Source organism: Schistocerca serialis, chromosome 4, assembly GCF_023864345.2.
Source record: "Schistocerca serialis cubense isolate TAMUIC-IGC-003099 chromosome 4, iqSchSeri2.2, whole genome shotgun sequence".
Taxonomy (NCBI): domain Eukaryota; kingdom Metazoa; phylum Arthropoda; class Insecta; order Orthoptera; family Acrididae; genus Schistocerca; species Schistocerca serialis.
In genome coordinates this window covers 802017491-802029936 of record NC_064641.1, presented here as the reverse complement: position 1 = coordinate 802029936, position 12446 = coordinate 802017491, and the positions used below count along the sequence as shown (strand labels likewise).

The window sequence follows — 12446 nt, the reverse complement described above, 5'->3', positions numbered from 1 at the left end:
ATGGAAGTTTACTGATAAACTTATTATGCCCTTGTCAACCATGGTTATTTTGGAATGCAAAAATATTAAGAAAAGTTGAGAGGAACCATTATTTTCAAGATTATGGAAAGGAGAACAAAGCAGTGCATCAGTTCTTGTGATAGATGCCAAAATGAGTAACACATGAATAAAGCAATTCAAGGGAAGTCGCAGAATATTCTAGCACATGAGGTGTTGGAGTTAGGAATATTTATCCAGAGCAAAAGACCACATAAAACAAATAGTTGGAAGGGCATATCTTGCATATTATTCATCAATGTAGGAACCTTACCAGGTAAGATTGACAGGAAATAGATAGATAGATAGATAGATAGATAGATAGATAGATAGAGAGAGAGAGAGAGAGAGAGAGAGAGAGAGAGAGAGAGAGAGAGAGAGAGAGAGAGAGACTCCAGTGGCAGGTGCTACAAAGAGTGGCATTGTGCATCACAGAGAGGTTTACTCTTGAAATTCAGAGAGAGTATTTCCAGGAAGAGATGGAAAATATGTTGCTTTCTCCCAATATATGTCTCATGAAATGACCACAATGAGAAGATTTGAGAAATTAGAGCTAATACAGAAGCTTAATGACAGTCATTCTTCCCGTGTGCCATTCGTTCATTACTGGAATTGAAGGAGGGGGGGGGGGGGGGGGGGGGACAGTTAGTGGTACCAGAAGCACCCACGACACACCATCAGGTGGTTTGTGGAGTGTTGATTCAGATGTACTAGGAGTCTATTTCTTTGATCCATTGGCTACACCTCTCAGTGGGGGCCAATATATTTTACTCATGTTTGATGTAATTAATAACTTTAGAAAACTATCAAATGATCAGAGTAATAGGAGAAGAGTAAGGAAATAGCTGACTGATATGTGGAAGAAGCGGGTGCACTTAAAGTCACACTATCATACAATGGCCCACAATTCATGCCCAGGGACTGGAGGAATAAATTAACAGTTCTTGGCAGAAAAATATTAGGTGTAGGCAACACCCTATCATCCAGCAAGTAACTCATCAGTACGTTATGGGAGAGAAATATTGCAGCTATCCAAAACCTACTGTTTAGATAAGCACACTGACTGGGGTGTTGAGTGTGTTAAAGAAATGGAAAAACACAATGTTTTTGATATTGTTTTGTAAATATAGGCAATCAGTTCAAATGGTTCAAATGGCTCTGAGCACTATGGGACTTAACATCTCTGGTCATCAGTCCCCTAGAACTTTCACTACTTAAACCTAACTAACCTAAGGACATCACACACATCCATGTCCGAGGCAGGATTTGAACCTGCGACCGTAGCAGTCGCGCGGTTCCGGACTGAGCGCCTGAACCGCTAGACCACCGCGGCCGGCTTAGGCAATCAGTAATAAGAAAAAGTAAAGTATCAGAGTGTGTGTGTATGTACTGGCCAAGTCTGTGGTCCATTGTACAAATAGAGCAATACAATAACTTATACAGTTTATTACGGTTGCCTTTCCTTTATTTCATATATTGTTTTAAATATACATGCAACTTGTATATTAAGTAATCAAGGACTTAGATTAGGTTAATACTAATAAGAAAGGAGCTCTTTTTGCTCATATTGTACCTACATTTGTATATATTTAGTAATTTACACTCATTATTGTCTTTGAAAATATTTAAGCAAAAATTCAGGTAAGGAAAATGGACAAAGAGCCAAGAAAGAACAAAGGAAATGAGAAACACTAAAAAATTTTGTGTATCAATGTACACACACAATGCAGGCAGCTACTCAAATTAGGTTTGTTAGAAAAGACAATTTAAGCATTTACTCTTTACAGAGGCACCTATAACAAACCAATCCCTACACTGATTCAGTTTGGTCTGTGTCATTGTAACTTTAACTTCTAAATTTTTCTTTCTTTGTGTGTCTCATGCATATTCTGGCCAAATCTCATGAATAAATTAATGCAAGAAATTCTTGCTGTGTGTAACTTAATAGATCAAGATTACATACTGCATTACACAATATAGATGATTAACGAACAGTCTGATACACTGTATTGTATTGTTTGTATAATTGCTGTATGCCTATATTTCTATTTATTATTCCTTATTTAAGGCTGTGTGAAAAATCTGTGAATTGAGCACCTATTTATGATAAATACAACATAAAATTACAAAATTTTAGTAATTTGAAATAGAATATTTACAAGTTTGTGTTTGGTTGAAGCAAGGTTGAAAATTTTGGAGCAATTTGTGGTGCAGGCATTCTCATACAAAATTAAAAAACAGAAAATGAAATAAAAACACTATACAGTGTTGTGACTATTATCTACCTGTACTAAACAGTTCACAATTTCAGTAATTAATGTTAAACATGACTGATAATATAGATAGATGTACAAAGTAATGTAACTTTAGTACTGAAGCCTCTGTAAGTGGTAGTGATCAAAACAATTAAGAACTTTAGCATGAACTTTTGACTGTTTGACATACGTCTTCATTCTCTGCTGACCTTGAAGTAACATTTGAAATGACCTGTATTGATCTTTTTTATTATAATTAGCATATAACATAAATGTTTATAGTACCTAATGTTTTTTTTTTACATTGTCATAATATTACATGTGAGACCACTGCTGTGACTGCACAAAGAGCCCAGATTCAATCAAAATTTTCCTCAGTTCAAAACAGTTGTGCGTCAGTGTTTGTAAATGAAAATTTATGAAGTTACATTGCATTCTTGTGGCTTAATAAATGACTTCCCCACAACCATAGGTCTTTCTCAACATTTATGATGTATTTGTATTTCCAAAACATACCCACAAATACCTTCTGCAGTAAATGAACACAATGAGTTAACTTTTTCAGTTGAAGGTGTCTCATCAGTATCATCATAAATTTTTCAAATGATAGCATCCTTTCCCCTGAATCACTCATCTCAAAATAGTTTATGGGTGAACGGCTGTATTCCAATGCCCAATGGCCACAGCCAGGCACATGTGCTAGTGGTATCTCTGCTCTTGCTCTATCTACCCCTTTAAGTCAGTTTGTTGTTGGATACCTCTACCCCTTCCTTAATCAGACTACTTGCATTTTCCCAGGCCTTAAATACACAGAGTGATTCAGGAAGAATGTTGAATAATTAGTGAGGTGAGTCTACATGTGAAAATAAATGGAAAAATTCCTATGAATGTGTGTTCAATTTTCAATTGTTATGGAACTGGAGTGGGTTGAACACTACACAGATCCATGAATGAATATGAAGACCTGTGAAAATATTACTTATCAGAATGCTGTATAGGCACTGTGACAGAGAGAATAATGGTGGTACAGATGACTGATCCATTCTACAAAAGGTTTGGGGGTTTTGCAACAGATGGCTGCACAGTGATGCTGCACCGAGCCAACAGCTGCAATCATATCCTGTGTGCAATCATGGGTTGGATCAGTGAGCAGTCATTAAGCCGTGTGTGTGTGTGTGTGTGTGTGTGTGTGTGTGTGTGTGTGTGTGTGTGTGTGTGTGTCATCATTGAATGTTGTTTAATTGAGCAAGTCCATTGTGTCCGTGAATACCAACATGCTGCATATGTTCACACATGCAGAATATGAAACATGTTCCTGTACTGGTAATGTAATGGCAGTGCCTGCCTGTGGTAAAATATGCAGACATGTTGTTTATACAGGTCCTATAATGGCAGTACCTATGCGGCTGTACAGAATGTCAGATGTTTCTCTGATCAGTGACCCCTGTGCAAGGGTATTTCCCAAGATTTTCAGACATTATGTGAATCTGGAACACTACCTATTATACAGGTTGAGCCGTGGAAAAAAATGGCTGTTTTGAAGAGTGCGCCGCAGCGCATTGTGTGAAGCAGTTGCTCTCTGTTCCTGGCGGTGGTACTGCTGTGGCAATCACAGCTTTGGTGTCTCCCTCTGGTGTAAAAGGGGAAATGTTGCCTGTTCACGTGCATTTGAGGAGTGCAATAAGCTCGCCAATGGGGGTCAGTTGGTCAGTCGGAGTGAGTCTGGGTCAGTCACTCGTCACCAGTTGCTGGTCTGTCTCGTTTGCATTTGTGCAGCAGTTAGTGTCTGTCTGTCATGCAGAGTGGTAGTATGTCTGTCATTTGGATCAAACTTTAAAGCCGGCAAAATGAGAGTCTTGCCGCTCCATCAGTAACAGAACTCTGCTAGTGGTCCCCCGGTTGGGGCCGAGTTCCTGCATATGAGTCTGCGTGTTAGGCCACCAGTCTGCTTGAGTTGCTCAGGCAACAGTCATTGGTGGTTGGCTCGATCAGTTGGTTGGTCGCGCACTGAGAGACAAGATTACTTGTCCACCTTGACCGTCGGCACCTGTGAGGTTGCCACGTGAGTCCAGTATAGCGAGGGGTAATGGCTTTGCGGCCGATACGAGAGCAACAGGAGTCAACCCACAACAGTGGTCTGGCCGGTGCGAGCTGCGACGCCGTGAGACAGGAGATCGGCATGCCTTCCTGTGTCCATTGAAGCAGCTGGCAGCAGTCAGTTCAGGAGAGCGTTTTGGGGGTGCTGCGCCAGGTCTTCACCAGAAATCGCAGTTTATTAGAAGTTAAGAGATTGGATGTATGTTGGTATTTATTTGTTAAACTCTACTTGTTTTCTTGGTGAGGTCACCAGCTGCTTTGTTTTTGGGCGATCCCACCATTCTTCTCTGTTTGCTCACCCACAGGAAGGTGGTTATTTATAAATTGGGTGGTCCATTTTTCCCTTGTGGAGTAGGGGTGGGTTACAGCAACTTGTGGTTCGGGTTGTTCAGTAATCTCCCTGTCAATCTGCCAGATGTTAATATCTGCCTCTGTCATGTTTGTCAGATTCGGTGGTAACGAATTTATTGCTTGAAGTGTAATGGCCGAATTACTGAAATATCTTTTTATCTTGTCTGTCATCTTGAGAGGTGGTATATGTGTAATGTAGAGCATGTTTGGCGAACCTTGTGTATTTCATGTAAGACTGCATTTCATGGATTTTTATTTAAATGGTCATTTTAGTATATAAAGTTGCCACCCTTCCACCGTAAGAGTTTCTTTTTAAAATCAAGTTGCACCTTCGGTGGCAACAATCTTTTAATGTTAGTGTTTTGTACCATTTCCATCCCTAATACGGGGTGCACAGTTTATGTGCTTGTGTGAGTTGTTAAAATTTTTAGTTTAAAGTAATCTGGTGTGTTGCAGATTTGTGACAGGCTTTTAGGAATAAAATTTTCATTTGTTGAAAGAAATTTGATTTGTTTTCATCAGTTACCCACTGGCAACTACTTCCACGCTCACAGTGTGATTAAATGCGTTAATGTTCTTGATGAATTGCTAGCAAATAAAGCAAATGTAACAATATTACGAAAAAGAAAGTTGCTACTCATCGTGTAGTGGAGATGCCAAGTGGCAGATAGGCACAACAAAAAGACTGTTGCAATATAAGCTTTCAGCCAATAAGGCCTTTGTTGAAAATAGAACACACGAGCACATGCTCACAGAGCATGAAAGTGACTCAGTAAGCACACAACAATTTTATGAATGGTTGGCTGTATACAGAGTTTTGTGCAATACCTTTTATTTACAGATGAGGCTACATTTACATGCATTGGTATTGTGAACACCCGCAGTTTTCATACATGGGGGATGGAGAAGCCACAGGACACTAAGGAGACAAGATTCCATGTTAGGTTCTCAGTGAATGTCTGGTGTGGTATGGTATGGTATGGTATGGTATGGTATGGTATGGTATGGTATGGTATGGTATGATAGACAACCTGGTGATTGGGCCTGTGTTCTTGTCAAATTACATGACAGTTGTAGCATATGCACAGTTTCTAATATAAGATCTACCTGCACTTTTGGGAGACATGACATTAGAGCAATGATGGCAAATGCATCTGAAACCTGATGGATCACTGATTGACTGTACCAGACAAGTATCCCATAACACATTTCTGCAACAGTGGATTGTCCCTGGTGGACCCATTAACTAAACTGCCAGATCACCCAACCTAACCCCATTAGGTACCTGTTTACAGAGCTGGTTAAAGGGTTTTATGCTCTGAATGTGGATGCACCTGAAGAGCTGGTTGCTCGCATCACCAACACTGTTGCCTTCATTAAGGCCCACCAAGATGATGATTGATGTACAGCACAACACACCCTCCAATGCATTGATATGGGTGAGGGACTTTTTGAACATTTCTTGTAGGATGGATTAGTCATCTGTCTCACCATTATTCTGTTCACCACAGCACCTACACAGCATTTTGGTATGTAATAGCCACACTTGGCTTCATCATCAATCATGAATGTGTGTAGTCTTCAAACTGCTCCTGTTCCCTAAGGATCAAAAATCGAGAACATGTTCATAGGACTTCTTTTAGTTTATTTAAACATGTAGAATCACCTCACAAGTTATATGACATTCCTCCTGAATCACCCTGAGTCTCAGTTCCATACACCAAAACAATTATATCATTGAAGTTGAAGTGCTTCTCTCTGAAAGTCCCGGTAAAAAAAAAAGAACCACTGCATGTACCGAAAGAAGATTCAAACTAACCTACACTCTTATGCAAACAGCTGCTGCCATTACCTGGCACAGAGGAATGGTATGCTTAAAATACTGGTACATAGGTATCTCAACTTATCTGACTATGAAAATCTCAACCAAGAACTATAACATATAAGCACAGTGTTCCAGAAGAACAGCTACATGGAGCAGCAAATTTGGAGAGCCCTACAACCCTAGACTCTCTGTGCAACTGATGGAAACAGAAGAGGAACCTCAGGAGGATGTAGCCATTGTGTTTGTTCCATTTTGTGGTGCATTATCCAGAAATATAGGGCAAATTCCCCCAAAATGTCAAGTGAAGATAGTATTCCTCCCTTCAGCTAAAACAAATGCACTGCTTGTTGGTGCCAGATGTGGCCTTGGACTATGGAAATCCAGGATCTATCAGATGACCTGCCACTATGGAACCAATTTATAGGTCGTAAGCCCCCCCATCCGGTAAGCCGGCCGCCCCCCGCCGCCAGTCCGGTAAGCCGCCGCCAGTCCGGTAAGCCGCCGCCAGTCCGGTAAGCCACCAGTCACAGAACATTGCCTACTGGAATTATATAGAATGGGTTATGACTGTACTAAGGTTCTTGCAAAGACATCCAGCTTCTGGTACTGTGTCATTAAAGAACTCTTCAGATTAAGGGAACTGCTGATCAGTCATGATAGTGGCTGCCTCCTTAGGAAGGCTTGGAATCCAGCATGTAGTCTGTTTAAAAACTGGAAGGAAATATCCTACAATGAACTAACTTTGCTAGTAGCTGTTGCTCTGCCTACCACCACTCATCCCTCAGTGCAACATGTCAATGGAAAGACCATGGACAGAGTGGATGGTCAGAAAGGGGGGGGGGGGGGGGAGAAAAGAGCCATGCCAGCTGCTAAATGGTCATTTCATCAGTGGATCTGATGATGGCTCATTTATACATTTAACTCAACTGCCATAATGTGCAGATTATTCCCTGAAACCATCTGTATCTCAGCGTCACAAACATATAACTGGTGGATACCACTCTTAGTGAGAATACTGCACTGGTGCTGCATCACACATATTTATGAAATGCAAAAACACAGGTGATGATCAGTATCTTAGTCTCACATTTAACTTCAAACTAAAACCACAAAATTTTTATATTATGACGGTCTGTAAATAGTTAACACTATGTTAAGAAAATGGTTTCTCACCTTACCTATCTATCCCTTCTGCCTTGTTTGGTCATGTTTTGCAAACCTCCATCAAACTCTGACTCCAATTTTGGATCACCTGTGCCTTCCAGACTGACTCCAGTCTCTTCTTCTATCAGGAGTGCTGCAGGCATGGACAGCTGGACAATTATTCTTTGTGTTGATTGCTGTCAGTTCTGACATAAAGACTCCTATTGCGAAACTGCTCACAGTATTTTGTTCTTGTCCCACCTTCCATCTCATAATAAATACTACCACCATTTTTCCTGCTGTTGATGTTACCCTATATTAACTGAACCCACAATCCTCCTTTCAACTTCACATCGCAGACTTATATTTTATTTAGATTGATGTTCACTTTTTCCTTTTCAGGTTTCCTAGCTTCCCTACCACTTTTAAAATATTTTGTTGGTTTTTCAGAAGGTGGAAATTCACAACTCTAAGAGAGAATCTTTATTTCATGGTCATTTACCCCTTGGCAGTCTCTTTCCAGAGGTACAAATGGGGCACTAATTCAGAAACTTCTGCCAGTGGAGAGATCATCATGACACTTTTTCCAACTACTGTATTCCCTGTGCATATATATACAGTGGTTCTCATTGCCTTGTATACCTCCATACTGCTGATCATTGCTCATTCTTCAAATTTTAAAAGCATTTTCTCAATCCAAGCACAGAGCAATATACCCCTTTGTCATATTTCACAAGTTTGTTGACAGAACAGGAATGACCACTTGTAACAGATGTCCTCAGCCACAACTGTTGACAATTTTTATCCAAAATCTAAACAGCAGCTGGAATCAAACATTGGACCCAGGAACTTTTGATTAATAGTCTTAAGCAATATGAATGAATTTTAGAAACAAAGTTTTAAGCAAATGAGAAGATTTTAAGTGCAGCTCTTAAGATATTGATGTATGGAAGAGGCTTGTATGTCAGATTAATAGTGATTTCCAATTATATTTTACTGCCAATGTCTTCAACTGAGCCGGCCGGGGCGGCCGAGTGGTTCTAGGCGCTGGAACCGCACGACTGCTACGGTCACAGGTTTGAATCCTGCCTCAGGCTGGATGTGTGTGATGTCCTTAGGTTAGTTAGGTTTAAGTATTTCTAAGTTCTAGGGGACTGATGACCACAGCGGTTAAGTCTCATAGTGCTCAGAGACATTTGAACCATTTTTTCTTCAACTGAAAGACTTTAATTTCACTCACAGGAACCATTAAAGGGTATTAAAGAATGTGTAAACTTGTGAAGCAATGATTTGGAAGTTAGCAGAAGAATATTTGTAGTAAAAGCATTTACATTATGATGAATTTGTTGTTGTCCATAAAATTTTGATTAGTTTAATAATTTGTGGTGATACAAGTAAGTAACATGGGACAGTTACTTCACCAATTTTGTAAGATGTTCCCTAATGCAGTGTTACTAGTACTACTCCATTTTATAAAATCTGTCAACATATACATTATAAATAAAACTGAACACTTTCAGCCTTTCAAATACAACTTTATTTTGGAGTTAACTAACAGGCACACAATTTGTTGAGCAGAACAGCAGTGCAAATTTCAAGCATTATGATATGTGGTTCATAAAAAGTTTTTGATTGAGTTTCATCTTCCATTAGTAGCAATTTCGATGGAAATTGTTTCTCATACAAGAATCTGACAAGTCTGATTAATACAAAAAATATTAATTGAAGCAAATATATTCTGTGAATATCCTAAAATATCTCCACAATTCTTGAAGAGTTGTCATACTGTCAGCTGTGTTGTCAAGGTTCAGTCAGTATCATTTATTCCCTTGAATCTGATAGAGCATGTTGAATAAAGTGTAAGATCCATTCAGGAGCTGCAAAAAAAGAAAATAAAATAGTCATCGATATGAAATTATTAAGTGTCCACACATATTAAGAATTAACAAAATAGTGAGTAGCATTAATTCCTTTATGTTTATTACGGTTTTTTCCTAGCAAAACATTCACATGTTTACATGTCATTTTGTGAATATAGCTTTCTGGAATGCTTGAAAACTCTTATTGTTAATACTTTCAATCACCTAAATGTGTTATAAATCTCTGGGTATCTCATTAGTTGACATAAATAAGTATAATTTGTTGAAATCACCACCTCAGCCATCGCAAATATATATGAACTATAAAGTACGCAATTTTTAAAAATATTAAAATACTTTATAAGATTATGTTAAGTACAACAAAAATAGAAGTGTTACTTTGTTAAACAGTTTTAGTAAATAAATAAATCCTTTCATGATTTTCCACAAGATTTTCATAGGAGAATTTTATTTATTGGCCAATAGATGATAAATAAAAACAGTAAAGTATAGCTGTGGCACTTTTATTTTTCAAAAACTACTTTAAGTTACTGATATTTCATTCTTTACAACTAGTTTTGAAGTTCCAGCCATATTCTCAGGCACTCTTTCCTGTAATGAGTCCTGTAATTTGGTATCATAACTGGCTACAGATGGTCTCAATGAATAATGCAAAGTTATAAAATAAGTAGCTTACTCAAACAATGAAAAACCCAGGATGGAATTTAACAATATTATGAAAAAGAAAGTTTTCAGGATTTCCCGGCAAGGTGTTGTCATGTTGATTAATTGGGTTTCTGCCAGTTATTCGCATCTTTCCTGAACGATATTCCATCTGTGTGACTTGCACTCTTCTTCAGGTGCTGTCCAATACTGATTCCAGTGTGGTGAGAGTCCGGTATTTATGCCTGCGTTGTGCTAGGCATTTCCTCTGCAATCCGTGTCGTGTCATTCTGTCTGTGGAGTGCGCCGACCAATAGCAATGGCTGTAGAGTTTCCTTCTGGCAGTGGCTGTTCCGAACACTGAACACATACTTTGTGGCTATTATCCATTGTCATTATAGTTGAATTAAGTTGTGAATTGTGTCCAGGCTGTGCTAGACATTTTATCTGCCGACTGTCGTCATTTGAGTCGTCCTGTGAATGGAGATGTTTTGTTACTGCAGTGTGTCATTGCAGCCGCTCCTGGGGGACGGAACTTTGGACAGAATGCCTGACATGTCATTTCAGGCCGATTATGTTCAAATTTTTGCTTGAGAATTAGAAGAACGCCCTCAGACATTGTGTCTGTTGTCCGAGGTACCACTTCACATATCTCCTTTGTTACATGTACTGGGCTGTTATCCCTAATTTCACCTTTATACTTGTATCCCCTGGGGTCTGGATGTTGCCTACATTATGTCTTCAGAAGCTTGAGTGCTGGGTTCCAAGCTGAGCTCAGCTGGAAACTGGTGTCCCGGTTAACGAGATTCTCCGCAACCTTAATCTCAATAGATTCTTTGATGATGCTGTACCAGTATCTCTCTGTTTGTGTTAATCATTCTATGAAGTGTAAAGAAGCCAAGATTTTGAGTTCTAAACAATGCTCGGCAATCACTGACTTTATCGCCTGTCTCAGCCTGGTGGGCCTTTGGTGCTCTTTGCAGCTCACGTCAACGGTGCTGCTGTCTGGCCAATGTATGCCATCCCACGTTCACATGGTACGTGGTAAATTCCCAGTTTCTGAAGGTGCAGGACATCCTCCACACTCCCTAGCTGAGAATCTTGGTAGGTGGATGGAACACACATTCCTTGAGGAGAATTCCAGCTCTTCTTGTATCTCTTCAGGAACCTCTGGTGGCGAAACAGGGTGCAGCACCTTTTGAACATCTCGAGAAGAGTATCCATTTTTGTAGAATACACATTGTAGTTGTTCTATCTCCATCATCAAATTATGCAGATCTCACACAGCTTGTGCCAAGTGAACCAGGGTTCTGAGTACACAGTTTTTCTGTGCCGGGTGGTGGCAATTGCTGGCTTGCAAGTACAAGTCGGTGTGAGTGGGTTTGCAGTACACACTGAGATGGACTACTCCCTTTCGTAGCTGTAGTAGTTAAGAGGGAGGGAGATGGTACCTTTAGTCAGTCTCCAATTCCATGGTGAATTTAATGTTAGGGTGGTGTGAGTTTAGGTGGTCCAAGAAAACAAATTTGCTGCTCACCATACTCACAAATAAAGCTTTCAGACCATAAAACCTTCATCAAAAAGTTGAATGTGCCATGTTCATAACACCTGTGAGGCTTACCACACAAATCTCAAATTTTTCCACGTTATAAAACATTTTCTTATGAAGAATGTATTAAGAGTCAAATATGACACCCAGAATAAGCTGCAATGAAATGGTGCAACACTTTGTGAACACTGGAGACAAGCATACTGGCCTCATATTCAGAAGGAGATGGTATCAATCCCATCTTGACAGACTAATATTAGTTTCTTTTACTCACTGATAACTCACAGTCTGTACATCCCATCATGAAGAAGAGCTTTCATGGATGTGGAATGAACCAACTTATACATTACCAGGCAGGAGCAACCATTCTGGTACAGTGGCTTTTTGTGAACATTGTGCTTCTGTAGAAGATTATTCCATTATTTCCTGTTTAGTGGTGGATCCCACCCAATTCCTTCAGGCACTGCACTGAATATCTTATTAATAATTCTGCTGTTAGCTCTCAGTACATGTCCTGCCAATTTGAGCCTTTTAATGTCTATGCAACTAACAATGTCTTGTAAATTACACAGTTTACACAATTCCTAGCTTAATCTCCTCCTCCACACAGCATTTTCTTCGAATGATAAGATATTTCCTTCATATATCCAAGCTGCTTTTTATCAAGT

At 39.5% G+C, this 12446-nt stretch overlaps 1 protein-coding gene across 1 annotated transcript in view; it reads right to left on the bottom strand.

The window, feature by feature from the left end:
• Positions 1 to 9458: 9458 nt before the first annotated feature.
• Positions 9459 to 12446, bottom strand: part of LOC126473210 (odorant receptor 43a-like) — a 57020-nt gene continuing 54032 nt past the window's right edge. Inside the window, exon 4 of the mRNA XM_050100119.1 lies at positions 9459 to 9584. Within this exon, the coding sequence (XP_049956076.1) occupies positions 9525 to 9584 (60 nt within the window). The 3' untranslated portion in view covers positions 9459 to 9524. The remainder of the gene's footprint in view (positions 9585 to 12446) is intronic.